Source organism: Hyperolius riggenbachi, chromosome 4 (assembly GCF_040937935.1).
Source record: "Hyperolius riggenbachi isolate aHypRig1 chromosome 4, aHypRig1.pri, whole genome shotgun sequence".
NCBI classification, from domain to species: domain Eukaryota; kingdom Metazoa; phylum Chordata; class Amphibia; order Anura; family Hyperoliidae; genus Hyperolius; species Hyperolius riggenbachi.
In genome coordinates this window covers 293,447,635-293,475,068 of record NC_090649.1, presented here as the reverse complement: position 1 = coordinate 293,475,068, position 27,434 = coordinate 293,447,635, and the positions used below count along the sequence as shown (strand labels likewise).

The 27,434-nt window shown below is 43.1% G+C and overlaps 1 protein-coding gene across 2 annotated transcripts in view; it reads right to left on the bottom strand.

The window, feature by feature from the left end:
• Positions 1–27,434, bottom strand: part of LOC137503860 (early endosome antigen 1-like) — a 71,554-nt gene that overhangs the window by 17,091 nt on the left and 27,029 nt on the right. The window contains exons 7-8 of one of the 2 annotated variants that reach the window (XM_068231456.1): positions 24,399–24,561; positions 20,034–20,192 (exon numbers count right to left, since the gene is read on the bottom strand). In XM_068231456.1, coding sequence (XP_068087557.1) covers positions 20,034–20,192; positions 24,399–24,561 — 322 coding nt within the window. The remainder of the gene's footprint in view (positions 1–20,033; positions 20,193–24,398; positions 24,562–27,434) is intronic. The other variant, XM_068231457.1, reaches the window with a different exon arrangement.

Sequence of the window (27,434 nt, the reverse complement as noted above, 5' to 3'; positions counted from 1 at the left end):
ACGGCGACGTGCGGCTTCCTGAAATCAGGAAGATAGCCGCGCCCTCTGCGCACATCATTGGTTGTTGGGAATGATGTCAGTGGGTTCAGGGGTGAAGGGGCGGAGATAGCCCGCGTAATAGTGTAAACATATGAGACTATTGGCTACCTCCATACTCATACATCTGATAGGAGGGGAAGGCATCCACCGCACGCTGCGTGCTATTGGGTGCCAATCCCCATTTGTGACACAAAATAAGTGCAAATTAAACGAATGAAAACATTACTTATGTGTTTCTCTCTCTCCTTCGTTAAAACCATTGTAAACGTGCGTGTATTATTAACCAACATGTTTTAAAGTGCAATTCGGTGCATGCTTATATGTTTTGTGCATGAAACTAGAGGTTAGAGATAGGGCAGTGACAGAGTTTTTTAGTCTTAAATAACGTTGATCAAATTCTAATTGTTTTTCAAAAGCTTATCACCTCCGCTGCGAGGGTATAATCAATTTCAAACCTTTATTTCTATTGCATGATTATACCTCTGAATGACCCCACTTTTTAAAAGAACCCACATAACCCCATTAAAAAAGACTGGGAGGGAAAGCTGCGTGTTAGAGAGCTCCTTTAATAGAGTTATTACCCTAATACTCTGGGCTGCTACTTATTACTGTGTGTCAAACATTCCCTCCCACCGCCCATCCACCCCCCCTCCTCCATTTGGAGATGTGTGGAAAGGGCAGAGGAGGGAAAGAGGAGGATACCGGCCGGGGGATCAGAGAATGGGACCCATACGGGTCCATGAGGACAAGTGCTGGGGGCCTAAAAGGCCACGAAAGTCGTCCCTAAGGTTAAGAACACGACGAGGGGGAAGAGATGGATCATATGCATCCCAAAGTAGAGATGAAGAAGGAGAAGGGGGAAGGAGGAAAAACAGACAGAGAAAGAGAAGGCAAAGTCCTCCTATTGGTTGTTCCTGCATGACAGGCTCCAGGGGGTAAACCTACCTCAGAGCCTCTGCATCATTCGTTGCGGGCATCAAGGGTCCTCTACATTTGTTCCCAACAGTATGCTGGGGGATTTTTGAATTTGTTGGTTCCTGGCAGGGAAATTGCAGATATACACCTGCTGCGTCCCACACTCTCTACCTGTCTAAGGGGATGGACCTGTGATGGATCACCTATTGGTGGTCCTTGGGTGTATATTACACCGTTTCACCAAAGGAGGACCTTCCTAGGAAGAGGGGAGCCACCACTCTATGTGTACAAAGCAGAAGTAGGAGGAGAAAACCTGGGGTGAGGAGGAGGGGGGGACCCCCCACCCTGTGAAAGTCGGGTGGCTTTTTCACTATTATTATATATTTTATAAATATATATATGTGAAATGATAAATTTTTCTTTCTATTGTACCTACAAAATGGCCAAACTTAGAAAGGGGGGAGGGTCAGGGGGGGAAAAAGGGGAAGAGAGAGAGAACCCCCATAGCTCGCTAGAAGTGAGATCATGGTCCCTATATTGGTGGTTATTTTATTGTTGAAATAGCATACCCCTGGGCTATGGATCCAGAAAGCAGGAAAGCTCGAGTCTATCATTAAGTCCCAGTGGTCCCAGGGCTTCAGTGCGTAAGATTAGACGGGACTCCCGTCGAGTCAGCTCTTGATCTCGATCCCCTCCCCGGCGTGATTGGGAAACATGTATTAGCCCTGCAAATCTCAAACATCTGGCATTCCCACTATGGGTCTCTCTCACATGTTCAATGAGTCTTGGACTTCCCTTTCCTGACTTGATGGATTTAAAATGTTCTTTCACCCTTTCTTTCAAAGGTCGAGTAGTCTTTCCTATGTAGAAAAAAAAGGCATGGGCAGAAGATGACACAGGAAGTGAATTTGGTCTGGCACGTAATGAAAGCCCGTACCTCCCACTGGGTACCTCCCATTTGATAGTTTGTGCCCTCCCACATATGTGGACAGTACTTGCAATTGCCGCATCTGTGATTCCCTTTTGGGCGTGCGGCTGTAAGCCAGTTTGACACCACCGGAGAGCGGTATTCACTTCTAGTTAGGGTATCTCCCAGGGTGGGAGCTCTTCTGAATGCCACCCTGGGGGGATCCGGGAAAACTCTTTGGAGATCAGGATCTCTTGTAACTATTGCCCAATTTCTTTTAATAATCTCCGTTAGTTTCTTAGACATTGGGGTATAATCAAATGTGAAGGTAAATGGGCCCTTAGCCCTATTTTTACCTTCTACATTTCTGGACAGGAGTGAGGTTCTATCTTTGCTTCTAGCTTTTTCGCATGCTCTTTCAAGGAGGGGTCTATCATAATTTCTCGCTTCCAGACGTGCAGTAAGTTCACAAGACTGCGTCTCAAAAGTATCTATACTGGAATTATTCCGTCTGAGACGCAGATACTGACCATATGGGAGCGAGGTTTTTACATGCTCTGGGTGGAAGCTATTCCGGTGCAGCAAGGAATTGACAGCAGTGGTTTTTCTGAACCCCTCACATGCAAGTTTGGTGCCATCGGGTTTAATTCTTAGGTCCAAAAAACTGATGGACCTGCTGCTTATTTCCGAGGTGAATCGCATGTTCACCCGATTGTCATTGAGGAGCTCCACAAAAGAGCCAAATTCCTCTGTACTTCCCTGCCAGACCACCAGCACGTCATCCACATATCGGGCCCATGTTTTTATATAGCCCCTAAATGGATTTCTTTGGGTTCTCACATAGTCTTCCTCCCATGCTCCTAGGAACAAACCAGCGTAGGTACATGCCACAGAGGTCCCCATTGCTGTTCCAGAGGTCTGGTGGTACCACCTTCCGTCAAACATAAATGCATTGTGTGTCAATACATATCTTAGACAGTCGCATAGGTACTCCTTGTACCCATCATCTTTGTTTGTTCTGTCCAAGTATCTGCGTACTGCTTTTATGCCTTCCTCGTGGGGTATTCTGCTGTACAAGCTTTCCACATCGATTGTGGCCAGTTTATCGCCTGGTTCCCATGTCGTGCTCTCTACAAGATTGATGGCATCTACCGTGTCGGCTAAGTATGCTGGGACCCCCACGAGTAAAGGGCGCAGTAGATGGTCTAAGAACCGGGACAGACGCCATCCTATCATTTCTATTGAGATTGCTAGGAGCTCGATCGTAGCAGAGGGCTTTCATTTCTGCAGCGACCTCAGGAAGAAACTGATCCGTGGGTGACCCGGGGGGAATGGGTATCAGTCGTGTGGACCTGCATGCCCGGAAGTCTTTTGGGTGGCCCAAAGAAAGTCCACATGGCGGTGATTCTCCCTCCTCTATGCAACATGAACCTCCCTCCTCCCAAAGCTCCTCAAGTATCCGGAGTGCCTCCATCTCTGCGGCATCCCAGTCCACCATGGGACTAAACCCTAAAGTGGACATGGGGCCTATGGTTGATGTCTGGCCTCCATCATCCCGTCCTTGGAGCCCTCCCACACCCTCCCCACTTTGGTAAAGCTGGGTAATCATCATTTTTCTTGTGGTTTTGTAAAGGTCCACAAAAAAATCCACGTAATCAAAGTTTTGTGTGGGTGAAAACCCTAGACCCTTTTTGAGCAGGGCCATACACATCTCCGGTATTTCTCGTTCACTCAAGTTGATCACCTGTAGTTCTCCTTCCACAGGGGGCTGGGGGACCTGCCCCTCCCCTCCATCTACTCCTTTGTTCTCCTTCTCTTGATTTTGTTGCTGCTTGGGTGACTCCTGGTCGCTACCGGCGAGTCCCAGGTTACATTTCTCTGATTGTCGACCTCTCCCTCCTCGACGGATTCTTCGTCTAAAGGGATAGAGGCACATGGTTTCGAGGGTACTGGTTTCGATTTTTCGATTCGATATTTTTGCCCTGCCTTTTTTTCTTTAGTTGTTTCGGTTTGGGTTTAGTTGCGGGCTTGTCACTTTCAGAGTCTGATCCGGAGTCGGTTGTCCAATAACCTTTCCCCTTTCTTGGTCTGGATCCCCGGCCTGGTGTGCCTCCTTGGCCCCATTAGAATATTCTACCTTTTTTGAAATCGTCCTGATCTCTATGGAACTTTTTGAGTTTCCTGGTTTTGAGTTCGTTCTGAATAGGTAGAATCTTCTTTTCAATTTTTGATATAATAGACACAAAACCCTCTTCCGTTGTTGTTTCCTGCAGTTGTTCTCTGGTTTTCTGGAGCTCCTCCGAGATTTTATTGTGTTCTTCAATGGTGCGTTCCCTGACAATCTCTTGTAGGGTCCTACAGTAGTTCAAGTGTGCGGTTTCCCACTTTTCTATGAACTTCTTATCCTCTCGGTACTCGGATGGCTCTATATAGGATCTGAAGCCCCGGGCGATGAATCCCTCCTCTTTATATTTGTTCAAAGTAGTGGCAGTCCAAAAAAGCTTTGTCTCTTTTTCACAGAGACCCCCCAGTCTTATCTCCAACACCTTGGTCACCACGTCCCTATTCGCAAGTGCAGGACTACGGTTGTGGTTAAATATGGAACTGGCTCCCTCACGACCTTCTGAGACCCCTTGGCTTATCAGTGGAAAGTCCAGAGAGGAATCTGAGTCACTCTCGCTTTCCTCCAGATTCACATCTGGTGCGCCTCCCTCTGCAAACATTTATGCGACTGGTGCTCTGGGTGGGGATACACAAATTAGTCAGGTACACAGCAGGATTGGATACCACTCGGCACTCAGCAGAAACTTTCTGGAGGGAAAAGGGGGGAGTCAAACTGCACTTGCATGAGTTGTATTACACACATCCCAGTATTACACCCATATGGAGGCTTATTCAGACAAGCTTGGTGGCGTGCAGACCGGCAGACTGAAAGCAGAGGCAGGTTATACAAAGTTTTAGTACATTTGAGGCAGGCCGGGCACTGTCACTTTAAATGCTTTTAATTGTATCTTGCAGCCATATATACATTCATTGTTGCATGAACATCACATCGTTTTCGTCTGTCAACGTAACTGTCACAAACCTTGAGTGATGGCGGTGCTGGGGTGTTGGGGACGTGGGTGACCAGGGAAGAACGGACGGCACAACAGCCGTTTCACGCCTGCAGTCGGCGCTTGCTCACGTGCGTGTCCTGTAAGAATGACGGCGCTGCGCGGCTTCCTGAAATCAGGAAGATAGCCGCGCCCTCTGCGCACGTCATTGGTTGTTGGGAATGATGTCATAACTTATAACAGTTTTTATGAAACGAGTTTACCCATCTCTCCTGATAACACAGGTGACAGGAGTCCAGTGTCCAGTGAGAGGAAGCAGTAACTGAAAATTATTTCATATCACCTCAGCTTGGCCTCTATTCATAAAGAATTACCGCATTCAGTAATGCAGAAAACAGCTGACTTTACCGAGCACTTAGGAAAATGTCAATTCATAAAGGCTGTTACCGCATGGCAAGCTGAAATTACTGAGGAGTGAGGTAAATTACCAGCTTGTGTGGTAAATACCACAATAAATGTCAGCAAATGTCAATTCATGAAAATTAGAACATGGGATAAAGCCCAGAAACATGTGATGACCAGCAGCTCTGATGTGGCGGAAACTGTGCGGGAGCCCCTGACTCACAGAAGAAGAGAGGGATAACCTATGACTTACAAGAGCAGAGAGCCAATAGAAACAGCCCCCGTCTCCTGCAAGTCCCGCTGATAGGCTGCGATATGTTCTCGGGAGGGTTGAGCTTTTCTACCCCCCAGGCATTGGAGGTGAGAGAGCAGGAACAGAAGAGCTTTCCCCTGCAGCTCTTCAGACGTTTAACCCTTTAGGTTCCTGTTTGAAGATGCAGAGGAGCAAGTGGGGAAATCACCTAGGCATAGTGTGTTTAATGTTTCTTGGAAGTTCATCTAAACTGTGGCAATAAAATAATAATGTTAAGAAATACTAATGGACAGATTCACAGGGAGCAGAGGGAGTATAACAAACATGTAAAACATTCTAAAGGGTTGTCGGGGATGCTTCTTACTATTGTAATGGTCTCACTGCATGTAACAAAAGAGACAACTCCTCACTCTTCTGCTGTTACTGAACAGGTTTTTGTGAAATTAAGCCAATTTTTTCGTTAAATTACGGAACTTCTTCCACACCTGTGAAAATATTTATGAATTAGCAAACAAAAGTCTAAAATGCCAAATGCAGCATTTTACCGACCTGATTTTTTTTTATCACACAGCCCTTTATAAATCGAGGCCCTTGTGAACATATATTTGGGACTCTAATATCCATCTAGATGGATTACGTTGCTGTTATGAGGTCTTTGCCTTAAAGCGGATCCGAGATGAAAAACTAACTATAACAAGTAACTTGTCTATATATCTTATCTAAAGTTTAGATAGTTTAGACAGCAAATCTAGCTGCAACCATCTTCAATAAAATATGATTATTTCTTCCTGTGATACAATGACAGCAGCCGTTGTTGTTTGTAAACATTACAAACAGGCAAGCTTATCTGCATGTTCTGTGAAAAAAAAACCTAATCCCCCTCCTCCTCCCCTCTGCCTCTAAAATCTCTGGCTAGTAATACCTCCCCCTCCTCCTGCCCAGACTGAGCTCCCATGAGCCCTTGCTACTGCCAAGGCTCTTTGAAAACCTGTGGGCGAGGCTTGCTTAGTTTATAGGGGATTAGAGTATTAAAACAAAAAAATGTATTTGGCTTGAGGAATGCCCTATAAACAATAGGAAAGGAACACAATTATGCAATGAGTAAAAGTTCTTCTCGGACCCACTTTAAGGTAATAGAACCTACTACTCTCTTTTCAGTTTATGATTCTCTTCATATAATGGGAAATAGGCCAATGTGACTTCCTATCTTAAGTACAGACACAGCTCGGCAACTGAGGGATAATGTTTAATTATTTTTCTTCCTTTCTTTTCCCCATTTTTTGAGGTGCACCCTTCTTTCTCCACCTTTATACTTATCGAGTCTTTAGTAGATTCAATTTCCTGTATTTACATTTGTTCTATGGCTTAAAGGGAATCTTAAGCCTAAAAAAACAGATAACTTACCTGGGGCTCTCTTGCATCCCCTGCAGTCATCCTGTGCCCATGCTGTCCTTTTCCAATCCTTTTAGGCTTATGATTTCCTGTAAACCGTATATCACATCGCTAATGACAAGAAACTGGGCTCTTATTAATTTAAAGATCTCTTATAGGTAACTGTTTGGTGCTTTTCCCCTATTCACAGGGGTTATGGTTTAACCAGGGGAGTCTCCTACAATTAATCTTGTAAACACCTGGAGACTTACTAAGAACACACCAGATGTGTCTACTCAGAGCCCAGTTTTTTATGTTTCATATTTATATTCTGTAAAGATCTTACCTGTCAGCGGCTCCAGCGAGGTCGCGTCCAGCTCCAGAGATGGAGCGTCTTCTTCCGGTGGCATCCCCAGCTCCCCTGTGGACGTGGCTAAGCACTCCTCTAGACGGGCGCGTGCATCGCTGAGAGGTTCTTATTCTCTCAGACGCGCTTTGAGTAATTAGTCAGCTGACACATTGCCTGCAGGCTTCACTGATTGGTTGTTTTTCCTGGGCGTTGGTCTTTGCTCCTTCCTGCGTGTATTTAACGCAGTAGGATTAGCCATATTATGCCAGGGAAAAAAAGACATATATAAGTAGATAAATACTTGATCTACTTACATAACACATGTATTGTACTGTCCACATTTTAATTTTAGTGAATGAAGAGAATTCTGTTTCTGGTGGGAACCATGTCTTTTGCCCACAGTGTAGGCTAAATCCTGATGTCATTTCTGCCCTTTACTTTTTTTTTCTTTTCTCCTCCAATCACTGAGTCACCTCAGCCTTGCTTGTAAACACAAGTGAGCAGAGGATCGTGTTTCAGATAGGCAGCTAGGCAGTGAAATAAATGGAAGAGGAGGAATATATTATAGATAAAAAGAACCCCCAGCAAGCAACTGTTTGGTACTGACTATTAAAGGGCCAGTGCTCCTTAAGTATGTGATAACTCCAAATCATAACAGCATAAAAAGTTTTGAAAGTTTTGAATGCAGGATTAGCATCTTTATCTCTTAATACACTCAGACCAGTTGCTGTTGAAATGTGATTTTTATGGTGACAATCCCGCAGTCTCTCACGCTGGGCACTTTGTCTGTGAAAAAACTCAATTATTGTATTTCAATGTGACTTACTATTCAATTATTGTATATTAATGCGACTGCCTGACTGACTTTAGTTTTTGATCTTAGCTTTCCTGAGCACTCTCTTGCCTAGTCCATTGTACAGCAGTCATCTGATATCTCGTGTATGACCCTAGCCTGTTATCGACCTAGCCTTTGTCTCAGCCAATTGCACCGCAGCCATCTGATATCTTGTGTATGACCCCAGCCAGTTAATGACCTAGCCTTTGTCTCAGCCTTTTGTACCATAGCCATCTGATCTCACGTGTATGACCTTAGCTTACGTTTTTGACTACGATTAATCTCAGCCTCAGTATATATGCCTCGTACCTAGCGTGATATATTCTATGTGTGTTAACCATTTCAGCCCGCAGGGATTTTTCACCTTATGCATCAGAGCAATTTTCACCTCCCATTCATTCGCTAATAACTTTGTCACTACTTATCACAATTTATTGATCTATATCTTGTTTTTTCTGCCACTAATTAGACTTTCTTTGGGTGGTACATTTTGCTAAGAATTATTGTTATAAATGCATTTTAACAGGATTAATAAGAAAAAAATGGAAAAAATTCATTATTTCTCAGTTTTCGGCCATTATAGCTTTAAAATAATCCACGCTACCATAATTAAAACCTATATATTTTATTTGCCCGTTTGTCTCGGTTATGACACCATTTAAATTTTGTCCCTATCACAATGTATGGCGCCAATATTTTATTTGGAAATAAAGGTGCATTTTTCCCATTTTGTGTCTATCACTTTTTACAAGGTTATAATTTTAAAAATGTTCGTACTATACCCCCTTCAAATGCATATTTAAAAAGTTCAGACCCTTAGGTAACTATTTATGTCTTTTTTTGTTTGTTTTAATTGTAAAAAAAAAATTTCCATTAAAAATTTTATTTGGGTAATATTTTGGTGTGGGAAATAAACAATTAATTTTTAATGTTATTATATGAGTAAATTGTAATGTTGTTTTTCCCCTCCTTGTGCTTCTCGCTAAGCAGACGCACAAGGGGGATGCGGAAATTTTTACGTGCAGAAAGACTGAAGCCTCTTGTAAGAGCGCTTCGGTTTTTCTGCTGGGGACACGGATCGGTGATTGGGAACCATGTTCCCGTTCACTGATCCCAGGGCTACCGGGGGACACCGAAGGGGGCACAAGGGCGTGCCCGCGATCGCGCGCGGGAGCGCACCGAAGCCGGCACCGCATCAGAGCAGCCGCCCGGACGTGAGCTTCACGTCCGGGCGGCAGAAATGGTTAAAGGGAAGATCCGCGCAGGATATTAAAAACAAACTGAACTTACCTGGGGCTTCTTCCAGCTCCTGGCAGTCGATCGGTGCCCTCGCCGCAGCTCCTCTCCCTCCCGGCGTCCAGCGGTGAAGAAGCCGACCGCGCCGGGTCAGCTTCAGGTGTGCTCCACGGTGCAGGTCACGTGGTGTAAGTGACGTCATCTGGTCATCTGGTCTCTACTGCAGTAGAGACCCGATGACGTCCCTACACCACGTGACCCCCCGCCATGGAGCGCACAGAAGCCGACCTGGAGAGGTCGGCTTCTTCATCGCTGGACACCGGAAGGGAGGTGAGCTGCGGCGAGGGCACCGATCGACTGCCAGGAGCTGGAAGAAGCCCCAGGTAAGTGCAGTTTGTTTTTAATATCCTGCGCGGATCTTCCCTTTAACCATTTCTGCCGCCCGGACGTGAAGCTCACGTCCGGGCGGCTGCTCTGATGTGGTGCCGGCTTCGGTGCGCTCCCGCGCGCGATCGCGGAATCCCCAGGTAAGTGCAGTTTGTTTTTTATATCCTGCGCGAATCTTCCCTTTATGGTGGCCACACACATAAAATGATCCAATTTTATGGCAATTCGATAAAATGATCGGATCTCCCGAAAAAAATCGAAAGCTTTTTTTCATTCAACTGAAAAATCCGATCGGATTTCCTGTTTTTTCCGATTTTTATCGGACTGGAATGCCAGATATTTTTCTTCAATCTTTCTAAAGATTGTATGGTGTGTGTTAGATTGTCAATTTATTAATAATACACACCCTAGCAATTTTCTCAGATTTTCCAATCATTTTTATCATAATTGGGGACAAAATTAACCATACGCGTGTGGTACATTGGTCAGATTTTTGAAATATTACAATCAGTCAGAAAAATTGATTGCAATTCTTAAATTGAACAGATATTTAAAAAAATTGTGTGGTGTGTGGCCACCTTTACTCTCCTTGAGCAATCAGCCGAATGCACATTCTTTGATTTAAGTTGTTACGATTCTTGATACTGATACTATTTTTCGTAGTGACTGTTTGCATATTCCAATAACCTTTTGTGACATGCTACTTCATTGTTGTCATGAGAAAAACAGTGTTGCAAAGAAAAAAAAAAAAGTCAAACACTGTAGCTTGTTTTTACTTTTCACTTGAATAGCTAGACACAGAACAGCTGGAAGAGAAACACAAGGATTTTATCATGTTTGTTTGTTTATTTTTTTTTTAATGCAAATCTAAAATACATAAGCTAGCTACAACTATACTGAACAAAGGGGGTAAAGTAATACTAGGTACTAGGGCTGCACGATTTTAGGTAAAATTTTAGGTGATTGCTTAAAGAGAAACTCCGACCACGAATTGAACTTTATTCCAATCAGTAGCTGATACCCCATCACAAATGGATCATCAGGGGGCTCTGTATGGTTGATATTGTGGTGAAACCCCTCCCACAAGAACAAGAAAAGTACGTACTCTTGGTAGTTTCCTGTCTGTAAACCTTGCTGCATTGTGGGAAATAGCTGTTTCCAATTGTCAAAAACCATGCAGCAGCTACATCACCTGTCAGCAGTAAAATTTCACTGGAGTTCCTTTTTAAGAGCCGGGCAGCGGGGGGGAGGGGGGCGGTTCACGTGAAGACGATATAGTGATCGTCACTATCTGCAGTTTTCAGAGTGCCTGCCCGCCCACGCTTGTCTGGCCCGCCTACCGCTGTGCGCCAATTGGCCAGAGCCACCAGAAGTAGTGAATATGTATTATTGTTAATGAGCGGGGGGCGCAGTTTCCGAAAAAATGCAGCATGCTGTCAGTGTTTTCCACACACTTAAATGGATGCGGAAATTTGCATCAATGTAAACTAGTCCATACACTTGCATTGCTGTGTGTTTTTCCTGTGCATAAAAATGCAACTCTTCGCCTGATGTGGAAACTCAGCTTTATGGAGCGCTGATGCAAGTTAGTAGCAATTTTCAGAGGAGTTTCACTTTAATGTATTTCCATCCCAGTCTTTTACACTAAATGGTAACCTAATCCCTACTTCTCTCTACAGATAAGTTTGAACTATCTTATTTAAATAGCTGTTTTCGCTGCTAGTTTTATTGGATAGGATAGCTAACATGCTATACAACTCATTGTGAAGTCTCCTGCGGCCACTGAAATCCTTTTGATGCCGGTTTGTTCATCATTTACCAAGATGTAGCAGCGTTGTATTCAGCTTTAATGGATTTTTCTGAGTTGTAATTCTGACACAAAAAATGATCAGTAGCTTTCAGAATGCCCGCCGCCTGCCTGTACACTTGTCTGGCCCGCCTACCGCTGTGCACCGATTGGCCAGAGCCGCCAGAAGCAGTGAATATGTATTATTGTTAATGAGCGGGGGGAGCGGGTGCACTCGAGCGAGCGGCACACACAGCTTTACCAATCGCTGGATAGCGATGGAATGACGGCAGCGGTAGGCGGAGCTGTACAGAGCGTACAGCTCCGCCTACCGCTGCCGTCATTCCATCGCTATCCAGCGATTGGTAAAGCTGTGTGCCGCTCGCTTGAGTGGACCCGCCCCCCCCCCGCTCATTAACTAATACATATTCACTGCTTCTGGCGGCTCTAGCCAATCGGCGCACAGCGGAAGGCGAGCCAGACAAGTGTACAGGCACCGGGCGGGCACTCAGAAAAACCGAGGATACTGAGGATCACCAGATCGTCTTGACACTAACCGCGGTTTCGGTTTTAAACCGAAAAACCGTGCAGCCCTACTAGGTACACACCATACAATTCTCTGGCAGATTTACATTGATTTTTTAAATTTTTCATTCTTTTTTTAATTGTTTTTTTGATCAATGTTTGTTCAGTTCTATGAAAATCGATCAAAAAACGATCGAAAAAACTATCGGAAAATTGAAAAAAACGATTGAAATTCAGATTGGACTTATTGGAAATAATTGAATTGGCAGGTAAATCTGCCAGAAAATTGTATGGTGTGCACCTAGCATTACTCTGACCATGCCAGAGTATCTAGCATTAGTCTGACCATGCCAGAGGATTAAATGGCAACACTGGGTAGTGAGAAGATGTTTATCAGATGTTTATTAAGGCGCGTACACACGCCTGATTTCTTCAAACGATGGATCGTCAGACTCACAGGGCGGCCATTCTGATGACAGTTTCCACGTGTGTACAGTCTGTCAGCTGGCTGATAAGATTGGTTTTACTGTACACACAGGGAAACTGTCGTCAGAAAGGCCACCCCGTGAGCGGGTCTAACGAGCCAACGTTTGAAGAAATCAGGTGTATGTACGCGCCTTAAGATTCATCAGACCGAGTGGCCTTGTCCCTTCAGTTTGTATTAATAATGGGGACAGCGTGAAAATAATCAATTACCTCATCATTGCTATCAGTGTGGAATGAGGCACAGAGAATGCTAACTACCGTATTTTTCGGATTATAAGACGCTCCGGCATATAAGACGCACCTAGGTTTAGAGGGCAAAAATCAGGAAAAAAAACAAAAACAAAACTAAAAAACTAAACCTATGTGCGTCTATACTGCAGGGGCGTCTTATGGACATTTATCCCCCAAAATGTTTTTCTAAGCTACTCTATCTACACTACACTTCTCAGATACACTACACTATGCCCTATTTCCCCACCAGTTACACTACAATACACTATACAGCAATACACTACACTACACTTAAACTAAACTACACTGCAATAAACTTCACTGCACTAAACTACAATTAACTACACTAAAGTTAAACTACACTCCAATTAACTGCACTACACTAAAATACACACCAATTAACTACACTACACTACAATACACTCCAATTAACTACACTACAATACACTTTCATACATTATCTGATCCTGCAGCCGCGATCCTCCTCCCGGCTGTCGGCGATCCTCTTCAGCATCCTCTTTTCATCCTGGGTCCCGCAGCGCAATCCTCTTCAGTGGCAGCGGTAGGCAGGGACACCGGCTGCCTACCGCTGTGCCATCTCCATTAACACTGCCGGGGTCCGCTGGGCCAACTGCAATATCGCCGCTGGAGTCCGCTGGGTCATCTGCATAATAGCCGCTGGAATTTGCTGGGTCGCCGCCTCCATACACGCAGTTCTCTGCACTAGCCGCGAATGTGCGCCAGGGGTCATGCATGACGTCTGAGAACTGCGTGTATGGAGGCGGCGACCCAGCAAACTCCTGCGGCTATTATGCAGATTACCCAGCGGACTCCAGCGGCGATTATGCAGTTGGCCCAGCGGACCACAGCATAGTTTTTGGAGATGGCCCGGCGGCTCTGCACAGCGGTAGGTGGCCGGTGTCCCTGCCTACCGCTGCCACTGAAGAGGGACCCAGGATGAAAGGAGGATGCTGAAGAGGATCGCCGACAGCCGGGGGGAGGATCGCGGCTGCAGGATCAGGTAATGTATAGCGGCGGTTCAGCTTCCCTGCGCACTCTGCATTGATTTTTTGGTATCTTTAGAATATAAGACGCACCCACTTTTCTCCCCAAAATTTGGGGGAGAAAAAGTGCGTCTTATATTCTGAAAAATACGGTAATCAGATTAGAAAAAAATAATACAGATTATAATCTAACAGCATTTTTTTCTGATTGTGCATAGATGCAGTTCTATATCCCAATCATTTGCAGGGCCGGCCTTTGCTATGAGCGACCTGAGTGGTCGCTCAGGTAGCCATGCTCTCAATGGAGGCATGTGCCATGTTGCCCCTTGCCGCCCCGCTGTCTCTCCCTGCGTCCTCTCCGTCTGTAGTTAGAGCAGGACTACAAGAACATGGTCGCCCATGTCCACAAATGCGGACAATCGGCGGCCATTTTCTTGTAGCCCTGCTCTAACTACAGATGGAGCGGAGGCGGGGAGAGAAGAGTGACGTCGGCGCTGGAGCTGGATGTCAGGTGAGTCAGTCTCTGCCCGGCCCGCTGCCGCAGAAGGGGGGGAATGCCTGGGGGCATACTGGGGCAAACTAGCTACACTGGGGGAAAACTACCTACACTGGGGGCATACTGGGGCATACTACCTACACTGGGGGCATACTACCTACCAGAGCCGGGACAAGGTCCTCCAGCACCCAAGGCTGAGACACCAAAGTGCGCCCCTCCATCCCTCCCAGCCCAGCCGTCACACACTGATTGCTATTAGACTAAGAGGCGCCACAGGGCCCACAACCTCCCCAACACCCTAATATCTAGTTATCTGGCTTGCAGTCACTGTCATGTATCCCCTTTTCCTATTTCTTTCTGCTTCAAACACAATTAGGAATGACAGCTGAATGAATTCTGCGCCCCCTCCTACACTGCGCCCTGAGGCTGGAGCCTCTCCAGTCTATGCCTCGGCCCGGCCCTGCTACCTACACTGGGGGCATACTGGGGCATACTACCTACACTGGGGGCATACTACCTACACTGGGGGCAGCTATGCTACTACACTGGGGGCAGCTATGCTACTACACTGAGGGCAACTATGCTACTACACGGAGGGCAACTATACTAGCTTACACTGGGGGCAGCTATGCTACCTATATGGGGCAACTATACTACCTACACTGGGGGCAACTATGCTACCTGTATGAGGTCAACTATGCTACTTTACACTGGGGGCAACTATACTAGCTACCTTTACTGTGGCAACTATACTACCTATGCTTGGCTACCTACACTGAGGGCACCTACATATGAGATCCTATACTGAGGGCACCTATACCTGGCTACCTACCTATACTGAGTCTGAGGGCATTTTTTGGGGAGGGTCTCACCACAGCTATAACGAGCGTTGCAAATTGTTGGTGCTATATTTGGGCCTGTGTGTGTGTGTGTGTGTGAGTGTGAGTGTGTGTGTGTGTGCGTATGTGTGTACGAGCGCAAAGAGGATGGGGGGGGCACCAAAATCTGGTTTCGCTCAGGGTGCAGTGAAACCTAAGGCCGGCCCTGATCATTTGGATCCCATACGATAAGCATTGAACGATGAACTGTTGCCATGGTTGGAATTTTGTGCCATATTCAGCAAATCATAGATGACTACAGACTGAAATGTAAAGGTAATTTCAATAACTTTACAAAAGTACTTGGGTGCCAATTTCAGGTGTCATAAAACATTTTTTTGTGTGAAGATGGAGGTATATTCTAACAGGGAATTGTAGTAGACCCATATTGTTGCTGTAATGCATCTTGCTTTTCAGAGAGAATACTTGCAAAGAAAAATGAGTGGGTACAACCATTGCAGTATGATCATCTTCATTTTAGTAACACAACAGCTTTCATACAATAACAGGTAGAGGAAGGCACTCCACCAGCTTTAAACTTGTGTTTGTTTATGGAGCAATCCAGACACACAACATGTGCACAGACCCTGAGGAAGGGTCTGTGCACCTATAACATGTAGTGTATGTGGATTGCTCGATAAACAAATGCAAGTTTGAAGCCTGTGGAGAGCCTTATTCTACCTGTTACTGTATGTTCATTGCTACAGGAAAAGTTCACCGGCCTACACAACCCTATTTAGGGTGTTTGCATTCACTGAGGACCAAGGTATTTATCATTTGCAAAAAACGTTCATAGCCTCATTCACTAGGCCATGATGGGATCCTGCTTGGACAGCAATGTGGTCACAGAGAACCATGAACTCCTGTGGCTCTTGCTTTTGCACTGCACATCAGGTGAATAGGTAAGAGTGCATGTGATTCCCTTTTTACTGTTGGGTGAGACACAGGCTTCACACATCATTTATTAAAAATGTAATAAAAAGTATAATATATATATAATACAAAACAATAAGCTGGGTAACGGTACCCATGCAGCACAATGACTGGTGCACTCTTTGAAACCCTGTATGGATTTATGTCTGAGTAGAGTGCACAAAATGAGACTTAAAAAAATAATAATATAAAAAAAGTCTAAAAAAATAAATAAAAATGGTGTAGCTCACCTCTTCATCCCAACTAAGCCTTAATAGGCTGGGCAGCCAGGAGGGTCCAGCACAGTCACAATCACCTTCTCTGTCTGGAAGGTGAGGAAGTGCCCCTTGTTTTTCAACATTGGGACAAGGGTGCCTTGCAAACGTGAGGTAACTTTTCCCACCCTTCCCCATTGCAAAGCGCCCCTAATGTTTTACACCAAGTGCTTTGGTATAGATCAGAGGTTGGTACACTCTTTCCTGATAGCAGAACGTCACTGCCTATTGAGACATTTGTAAATGAGGCCCACAATGCTCAACTTACCTTCGGTTTTCTCCCAGTAAACACAAGCTGATTTGGTGTTCTAAGTATTTTTGCATCTATATTTATCCATTTCAAACAGGTAGACAAGTTAAGATTGGTTGTCAACATGTACACATAGCTGAAATTACTAGAAGCATTATTTATTTAGCTCTCATCTGAACCATGGAAAAATAATATATTTGCTCTGGGGTGAAACTGCATTTCAAATAAATTTTGACATAACACTAAACCAAACGACTCAAAGCTGCTCACACAGTGAGAAACACATCACTCCAAGGGGGCTGTTACAATGCAAATGTAATAAAGGGCTCAAGGTACCCTAAGAAATGTTGCATTTCTTTCTGGAACTACATGATTTCAGCATATTGATATCACCATTGTTGCAGCATGTATCCAGTGCAATGCCAGATCTGAAAATCATGAATGATTGATGTTGGCTGGGTTGGATTATTTTAAGTGATAGTTTCTAAGAGTTTAAGGACCAGCCTAGAAACCGGAAATGCAGTACTCAGAAGAAAAAAGGTTGCATGTCTGTACTGTCTTCAAGTTATGTCAGATGAGGTCTATAAGATGTATTGACTTGTCTTCTATTTGGCAGGCATGGGAGTGTTTAATAGTTCTGACTGTGAACAACTGATAAAGTTTGTTTAATGCAATTGCCTGTTTAAACTGAGTTTTTACTCACCTTACTTCACCTTATTTGTGAACCTGCTATTGCAGCCAAGAATGCATTGGTTCTCTGCAGGCCAATGTGTTTCAGTGGCCCAGTCTGACATGTACCCTGACAGTGGAATTCAGGACTTCTGTGCACAATGGCATTATGGGTGCTGAGGATCCCTCCAACTTACTTATATTTTATTTTCTTCTGCCCTTTAATTATATTATCTTTCCACAACTCTGTGCAGTTTTCTATAACACAAGTATTCCTAAACAAGCTACTATCCTGCATGACAGATTTCTCATTGCCCATTATTATTAGTGAGCTGAGCTCAGGCAGCTGATGAACTCCTCACAATGTAATACAGCTGATGACGAGAGTCATTTCTTAAGATGTTTTGGGATGCAAATAATCATCCTATAAGCAGTGGCGGCTCAGCTGCAAAAGGGGGCACGATTGCTGGCTGGTGGGGTGCATTTGGGTGATCAAAATCAATGTGTGTATAGCGAGCGTTAGATTTTTATTTGCCTAACTCAAGTGATAATATTAAGGCCAACTAGTTCAGCAATGATAGGAACAAATTTTAAACATCATATACCGAACTCAGAGGCTTTTGAGCAGAGCAGATTGTCAAAATGATGTTGCTATTAGTGAAAAAGTTACCTACAGATGTACTAGCTTGCTAACAAGCTGCTCCTGCTTGGACAGATCACAGACAAATCATTCCAGCTCCCAGCCTGTCTGATGACTCTACAAGCAAGGGGAAGGGAAAGAGGTAGGAGGTAGAGAAACACTGTGGCACATATGCAATTCATTTTTTCTCCTGAGTTTTCTCCTAGATGATATTTTTATACTTGTCAATAAAATGCCTTTAAAGCCACCAGAAGGCAAGAAAATGCTTAAAATAATTTTGATAGTACTTTTTCACCAATTTTTTTGGTACTTTTTTAGTTGAAAAGTACTGGAAAGTTATTTAAAATCAAATATGAAAAATTATCTCCTAGGTGAAAACTCAGGTGAAAAGGAAAATTGCATATGGCCCTGTGTGTGTAACTCCTTATCTTAGCAGCTAAGCATTGTTGGAGACTAGGGCCATATGCAATTCACTTTTTCACCTAAGTTTTCTCCTAGGAGATAATGTTTCATCTTCAATTTAAAATATCTTTCCAGAACTTTTCAACTAAAAAAGTACCAAAAAGTAGGTGAGAAAGTACTATTAAAATTATTTTTAGTATTTTCTTGCTTGCTGGTGGCTTAAAATGCATTTTATTGACAAGTTTAAAATTTTCACCTAGGAGAAAACTCAGGTGAAAAAGTGAATTGCATATGGGCTTAAAACCGAACACGGTAAATCCAGCGCTGGAGACTTGGGCGCAGCAGCGCAGGAGACTTGGGCGCAGCCGGCGCCACCATAGGCCGTAATAGGAACTACGGCTATCGCAGGCACATGGAGTAACTTCAGCGCCGTCAGAAGACGGATCTGAAGTTGCTTTTAAAACAATAATTCGGCTTCCAGCTATTGCTGGAAGCCGAATTATTTCATTCCCCCACTATCCATGTCGGCCTGGAGGGGGAATAGTAATTAACACGGCCCGGACTTGTGCGGCAGCAGGATTAGCCATATACTGGCTGTGTCCTGCGCCCAAGTCTCCGGCGCCGTTCTCTCTCGTACGCCTTAAAACTTGTATTTTACAGACAGGGGCCCATATGCAATTCACTTTTTCTCCTGAGTTTTCTCCAAGGTGATATTTTTAAACCTATCAATACAATGCAGTTTAAGCCATCAGAAAGCAAGAAAATACTCAAAATAATTTCGATACTACTTTTTCACCTATTTTTTTGGTACTTTTGTAGTTGAAAAGTGCTGGAAAGTTATTTTAAATCGAAGATTAAAAATTATCTCCTAGGAGAAAACTCAGGTGAAAAAGTGAATTGCATATGGCCCAGGATGTTTTGAATCATGATTCAAAACTTCTTGGGCCATATGCAATTAACTTTTTCACCTGACTTTTATCCTAGGAGATAATTTTCATCTTCTCTTTAAAAAAACTTTGAAGCATTTTACAAAACTGAAAAAGTATCCAAATATTGGTGAAAAAGTAGTATCAAAATAATTTTGAGTATTTTTTTGCTTACTGGTGGTTTAACATGCACTTTATAACAAGGTGTGAAAATATCACCTAGGAGAAAACTTGGGAGAAAACGTTAATTGCATATGGGCCCTTGTCTGTAAAATACAAGCTCTAGTTTATTGTCTAATTTAAAATAAAAAACAGTAAACCTTCAGCTTGTAAGCCTTCTTCACACTATTCCTGTTGACTGACAATATTCAAACATACAAGCAGAAGGAGGTAGAGATATTTTTTTTGAAATTTGTGTCATCCAGATACATTCATTACAATGGATCTTGCAAGGATTGTGAGGTATTTATGGCAAATAGATAAGATCCTTGGTTTACTTAACACCTACATAGACTCAGCCTGACATGGTGATTTTTTTACAGACCGTATCCTGTTCACTGTACGCTGCTGGAGCCTGAAAACAGGTACATTCGTATTAATGAGCGGGGGGAGGCACTAAGGGGGGCAAAGTGATTCCCGGGTTGGGGGGGGGGGGGTAGCACCGCCCTTGCCTATAAGACTGAGAAATGTCACATTTTTACTGTACCCGTGTCAAGCAACAAAGTCTTACCAATGAGCTTCTAACAATTATGTTTGTGAAGCCAAATTCATTGTTTGTGCCGTGTGTTGTAGTCACTTGTAGTTACCTGTCCAATGAGATCCTTCAGCTGGTCCTTGTGTTTCTGCAGGAGAGCCTGGTGCCACTTAATCTCCTGGCTCAGCTGCTCCTCTCTGTCTTTAACAACCAGGAGCTGGGCCACACTAGAAGAATTATGGATATAATTCTCTTCCTTGAGTGCTCTCTGCTGGAATGCAAAGTGTAGTGCTGTTAATGTATACGCCAACTGCTTTTCTCAACTTAGCATAAACTACACGCAGGGAAAAATATATCTAAATACATTGACCAAATTCATTTCACTGTGTTCTACTACTTTGTGATGTGCTATTTTTTTCATTCTTTTCTGGATGCTAGTGGTCTGCAGTGCATGTATATGCTCTAAATGTAATGTACATGCAAGGTATTTTAATTTTTGCCAATTAATTGAGTAAATGTTTAAACTAAGTCTTGTTCATTATATTGAATGTCTCAATGGTTCTGTTAGCATGTAACTTATGGTAAGAGAACAACTGTGCTGCAGATCATGACTCAGCCAATGCTACATTAAAATGTTTAATATTCTAACCTGCATCTGTTGCTTGGCAACATGAGAGGTCGATGTGAGTGGGAGTAAGAGAGAGCAAGAAACACCTATGTGTCCCTCCCATTTAATCACGTGCCAATACAATACAACCAGAAAATAAAATACCTTCACATTGGAGTGTTCTTGCAAAAGCATAAACTGATCTCTTATGAATCTGTTCAAAACAACTTATTTCAACAGAGCTGCATTTGGTGTTGTATCCAGCAAAATACTAAGGCAGAGTACAATAAACAAATACATGGAACAATAGAAAGCTGTAATAAATGGTAGTGCTAGAATTAACATGGCCAACAAGCATCCATTTTTAGGCACAGTTTCTGGAAAAGTCACTGATTTTCAGTGATAACATGTATAATAAAGTTCCTGTCATTTGCATAGTAGGTTCAGTTTTTTGTTATCTTATAATATTTAAAGGAAGCCTGAGATAGGGCCGGAGAAAAAAATTATACCTGCCTGCAGCACCTGCGCCAACTGGTCCCGACTAGAGGATGTTGCGGAGCCAGTTGTGGAGGATACAGGCAGCGCAGGAGAATAAGGAGGGAGCAATAAGCCAGAAGGGGGCTGGAAAAAGCCCCAAGTATGTATATTTTTTTTCTCCTGCCCCATCTCAGGTACACTTTAAGATTGCTGCTGGATTTCTTTACTGTGTGGTTTGAATGTAGTTTGAATGAGAGCTCAGAGTCCAAAGGTACCCCCAGACAGCGAGCTTTAAATGTTGAGTTTATTGGGGTGTTTTCTACATTGATGGTACCTATAAGTGGGGGAGCAGAGGGAAAAGGTGCCCGTGTTTAAGAAATTGGCGCAAAATTAATATAGAGACAGCAGACAGACAGTCAGGGACACAAGAAAGTACTGTAGAATAGTCAGGAGCTGAGAGAAAGATTTGGGTGTTAATGGCGTAGAGGTGATAATGAAACCCAAAGGAGTTTATTAATTGTCCCAGGCCATGAGTATAGGTGGAAAAAAGAAGAGGTCCAATGACAGAGCCTTGTGGTACACCAACAGACAGCGGATGTCAAGAGAAGTTAGCATTGGAGGGTTAATGCATCACCTTATTATGATATGGTTAAACGTTTCTGGCACCTCCTAATGTCTATGCAGATGCAATTTGGATCTAAGCCTACACCTTTTTGTTGAGTAGATTTTATTGAGCAGGTTATGTGACCAGGCTTGAGTTCGTGTTCTTCTTTAACTCATGTCATCTCTGCAAGGATCACCCAGTGCCTTGAAAATATAACATAATATGCACATGTACTGTCTGTCTGTTGATAGTGTTAAAGTGAACTTGAACTGAGTAAAATTATTTAAAATAAACACATGATGTACCTGCAAATTAATATTACATACTTAGCTTGCCGTCAGTCCACTCAGAAGCTCACCATTTTCTTCTTACAACGATTCCTTCCAGTTCTGACAAGATTTTATCAGAACTGAAACATAGCAGTTGCTGTCAGTTATATCTCTGTTGCTGTCAGTAATAACTGAAAGGACAACTGCGCAAGGTAATATACATATTTCCCTAAGGCTCAAGTGGGCAATATTACAGTTTAACCATGTAGTGATGGTCAAGTAGATGCAAATTTATGTAGCTTGAAAATGAAACAATCAAATTTTACCTCAGCAAGATTTGATTGGTTCATTTTCAAGCTGCATAAATTTGCATTAACTTGAAGTTATTTGCATCTACTTGATCATCACTATAACCATGTGCTCATCAGGAAGCTGTTATGGGGTAACAGCCATTTTCAAAATGGAGGGCAGAGAATTCCACAAAACAGGAGAGGAGAAAGAGATAGATGAGTAGACTACACATGAAGAAAGTAGATTTTTATTTTGTATGTGTACGTGTATGTTTATTTTGACTTTTCATTTTCAGTTCAGGTTTGCTTTAAGGACTGATTGTACAGAAAATAGCTTAGACAGAGTTTACCAGCTTATCATATACTGCATGTGTAGCTAAGCATATATGTTGCATGCATGAAATAGAGGGACGAGGAAAAATGGGTGCAGAGTGAAGCTGGTATAAGTCTAAACAATAAATACTGTTGTAATTGGGTGTCAAATGAAAACAAAAACATATTTACAGTGGTAATGACAAAAGTAAAACATTAGTAAAGTTACCAATATTTTAATATAACTAGACCTAACCCTACTCTCACACAGAACTAGAGATATCGCGAACATAGAATTTTCCTTTCGCGAACGCAAAATTCCAAAATGTTTGCGAACAGGCAAATCTGGCGAACCGTCATAGACTTCAATGGGCAGGCAATTTTTAAAACCTACAAAGACTGTTTCTGGCCACAAAAGTGATGAAAAAGTTGTTTCAAGGTGTCTAACACCTGGATAGGGACATGCATGCTAACCCTAATGGGCAGAAATCCCATTATGGGATGTCAGTGGGCTGTGGAGTGTCTCTCACAGAGAGATACAATAGCAATATCAGAATACAGTGAAATAATAATGCATTGGAGTGGTTCTGTGCCTGCAACTTAATGAGGTAACAGCAGTAGTGTGCACACAGATCTGGGTATCAGTGGGCTGTGGAGTGTCACACACACAAAAAACCACAGGAGACCGATGTGCTAGCCCTCAAAAGGGCTGTTTGGGGTGCTTTCACAGCAAGTGAGGAAAAAGAACACAGGCCTAGCTAATACTTTCCCTACCTATCTGCAGTAAGTCTGACCCTGCTCTCACTAACAGTCAGCAGCCAGCAGAGAATTGATCCAATATGGCCACCGCAACTGCTTTTTGATAGTTGGGTGGGGGTCCAGGAAGGGGTGCTAGCTGATTGGCTGCCATGTGTCTGCTGACTGTGAGGTAAGGGGTCAAACTTTAGATCAATGATGATGTATAGGGGGCGAATCGAACATGCAAAATGTTCGCCGGGAATGCGAACAGCCGATATTCACAGAATACTGCTCGCCGGCGAACTGTTCCGGCCATCTCTACACAGAACCCTCCCACCTCTGATTCCTAAACTTAATACCTCACTTCCTGACGCCTAACCCTAAAACTCCCCCATCCTGAAGCCAAATGTTAAAAAGAAACATTTTGGTTAGATGGGCCTGGTGCCCACTATTTATCAGGCAACCAAATTTCTGCTTTGAGCGCCCAATTGCAAATATTTGCTTTAGTGCCTATCGGGTACCCAAATCATCCATTAGTCGCAGGCTCACATTTTTCCTGCTTCCTACCTGTTGTTAATACAGAGCTAGTAATGTATGCTTCAGGGCACAGCAGTGTGCACAGTATGCATGAATGAATTAATGTAGAAGCTTTGAGTATGCACACATAAAGACACCCTACTATGATTCTTGTATGTGAGCCAGATTCGTGACACATGCAATTCTGGATAAATAGCCTGTACTGATTTTCTGTGAGTCATTCTATAGGAACAGACAAGACAGGCACTGTAAGCCTATAAGAATGCTTTTCCTGAAGCAGCATAAAGTCATATTATGGTGCAGTGCTCGATAGCCTTGTACAGGCATACATTTGAAATCGGCGCCAGACCACTTAGGCGCAGGATACAGCCGGTATAGTTAATCACTATTCCCCCTCCAGGCCGCCATGGATAGTGAGGAATGATATAATTCAGCTTCCAGCGATTGCTGGAGGCCAAATTATTGTGTTTTTTAAGCAACCTCGGCTCCGTCTTCTGACGGTGCCGACGTTACTCACTGACCGCCGCTTAGTTGTGATTCCTATTGTATGGTGGCGCCGGCTATGCCCAAATCTAGCAGCGCCGAAAAGCACTGCTCCGTTGTACAGATATAAAGCTTGTATCATTTTATGAGATGTACTTACTACTTCCAGTTGTTTACTAAGCTCCAATAACTGAGTTTGCAATATGCTGTTCTCGCTTGTTAGTGATGCACAGTTGTCCATCATTTTCTTTCTTAGTACACTGTTTTGTTCAGACTGCAGGTCCTTCTCACAAATCTGCTGGTGGAGGAAGCTTATTTCATTCCTGCAGTTAAAAGTACACATTTTCAAAATGCAACTCCAATCACAGACATACAACTACATACAACAGTACTGCTTTCAATCTGACCAGGCTGGAAACCTGTAGCTCACTATAGGATTAATTGTTTTGAATCCTACTCTTGTAGCTCACAAACCACTGCACTAAAATATATTTTCCATGCTTGTAACCCTAATTCCTTCATGAATTCTCTCTCAACTGTGAAATTTAAAAGCATTTCTTCTCTGAGTCTTCTTTGAGTCTGTCTTCTTAGTTTAATTAACCACTTGAGGACCACAGGCTTACACCCCCCCTAGTGACCAGGCCATTTTTTACAATTCAATTGCTCTCCTCCGCCTCCTGTCTCCAATAATGCACATGGCATGGTTCGCTTGCATGTCTGGGAGCAGGCCAGGATTTACATCACAGGAGCCTATAGGCACAGATGTCCTGGCACTTAGACTTCGCTCTCCATAAACCTACAAACCCCTGCCAAAATGAACCACAAGTGTACTGGCAGTCCCAGCTGTCACTTCTCCCTTACCCGTCATAGGTAGATGCAGGTCTCCCTAACTATTAGGTAGCCAGAAGTACCCACTGAGTATATGTCTTCTTAGTTTAACCACTTGAGTACCACAGGCTTACACCCCCCTAGTGATCAGGCCATTTTTTTTACAATTCAGCACTCTACAGCTTTAACAGTTTGCTGCACAGCCATACAACTTAGCACACAAATCAATCTGCCCCCCTTTTCTGCCCACCAACAGAGCATTCCTTTGGTGGCATCTGATTGCTGATGCTGTTCTTTTCCCATTCATTTTATTTATTTATTTATTTTCAAAAATCATAGTTTATTGATTTTATATCTAATACAAAGAACAGTGCATTGCATTTCAACAAGGTACAATAAAGCAACTAAACATCTCATCACAGAACTGCGCAGAACTGCGATTACTACAGCAGATTGAAAAAGCTGCAGGTAAAAATGAGGTCATAATTATGGGCGACTTCAACTTTCCAGACATTGACTGGAGTATTGAGGCTACCCATTCTGGTAAAAGCAGCAGATTTCTGGCAGCACTACAGGACAATTACTTGACTCAAATGGTAACTGAACCAACTAGGGGGAATGCGTTACTGGATCTGATCATTTCTAATAGACCAGATAATGTATCAAATGTGCAGGTTCAAGAACATTTGGGAAATAGTGATCACAACATGATAACGTTTGAGCTGGTGACTGATAGGCCACGGGGCAGCGGGACCACTAAAACTATGAACTTTAGAAAAGCAAAGTTCACTCAAATTAGGCAGGCACTAAGTTTGGTGAACTGGGATAATGTACTACAAGGGGAAGACACTGAAGGGAAATGGCAAGCTTTTAAACTTATACTCAATCAATACTGTAGTATGTATATCCCATATGGAAACAAAATGTCTAGGAATAAAAAAAGGCCTCTATGGATGAATAGAAAGGTTAAAGACAAAATGAAGAGGAAAAAGAATGCCTATAAGGTCTTAAAACAGGAGGGGACAGAGGCTGCACTAAGCAATTATAAGGAGTGCAATAAAAATTGTAAAAAAGAAATTAGGCAGGCAAAGATTGAAGCTGAAAAACAAATCGCTAAGGATATCAAATCTAACCCAAAAAAGTTTTACAAGTACATTAACTCTAAAAAAAGAAAGGTTGACTGTATAGGACTCCTAAAGGATGAGGATGGGAACTCAATGGTGGATGACCAAGGTAAGGCAGAGTTATTAAATGCTTTCTTTGCTTCTGTCTTCACAAAAGAAACAGCACTGTTGCAAACTACAGAGGCGGAAGAGTCTCAATCTTCTAACTGTAATATTAAATACTTAACGCAGGAAGAAGTGAAGGCAAGACTAAATAAATTAAAAATAGACAAGGCACCTGGCCCGGATGGCATGCATCCTCGGGTCCTAAGGGAATTAAGTTCAGTTATAGATAAACCCCTTTATCTTATCTTTTGTGACTCTCTTGCAACTGGCAGAGTCCCAGTGGATTGGCGTACAGCCCACGTTTTCCCATTATTTAAGAAGGGCAAAAAATCTGATCCAGGAAATTATAGACCTGTAAGTTTAACATCAGTTGTATGCAAACTATTTGAGGGGTTACTAAGAGATACTATACATGACTTCATAGTAGAAAATAATCTTATTTCTCAGCATCAACATGGGTTTACTAAAGACAGGTCCTGTTTGACTAACATGCTCAGCTTTTATGAGGTAGTGAATGCTAATATGGATATTGGGAATGCTGTAGATGTGATATACTTGGACTTTGCAAAGGCCTTCGACACTGTTCCCCACAAAAGTCTGGTGCAAAAGTTGAGGATGCAAGGACTGGGGAAGAGTCTGTGTTCATGGATAGGGAACTGGCTAATGGACAGAAAACAAAGAGTTGTGGTCAATGGATCATACTCAAAATGGGAGACTGTTAGCAGTGGGGTCCCACAGGGGTCTGTTCTGGGTCCAGTGCTCTTCAATTTATTTATTAATGACCTAGTAGATGCAGTAGTGAGCAATGTTGCTATTTTTGCAGATGATACAAAATTGTGCAGAATCATTAACTCTCAGGAAGATAGTGTCATATTGCAACAGGATCTGGATAGGATGGCTATATGGGCACATACATGGCAGATGAAATTCAATGTTGACAAATGTAAGGTCATGCATTTTGGACGTACTAATGGTCTAGCACCATACAAAATAAATGGGATACAGTTGGGGACATCAAACTTGGAGAAGGACTTAGGAGTACTCATTGACAACAAGTTAAATAATCGTACTCAATGCCAAGCAGCTGCAGCTAAAGCTAACAAAATTTTGGGATGCATTAAAAGGGAAATAAAAACTCG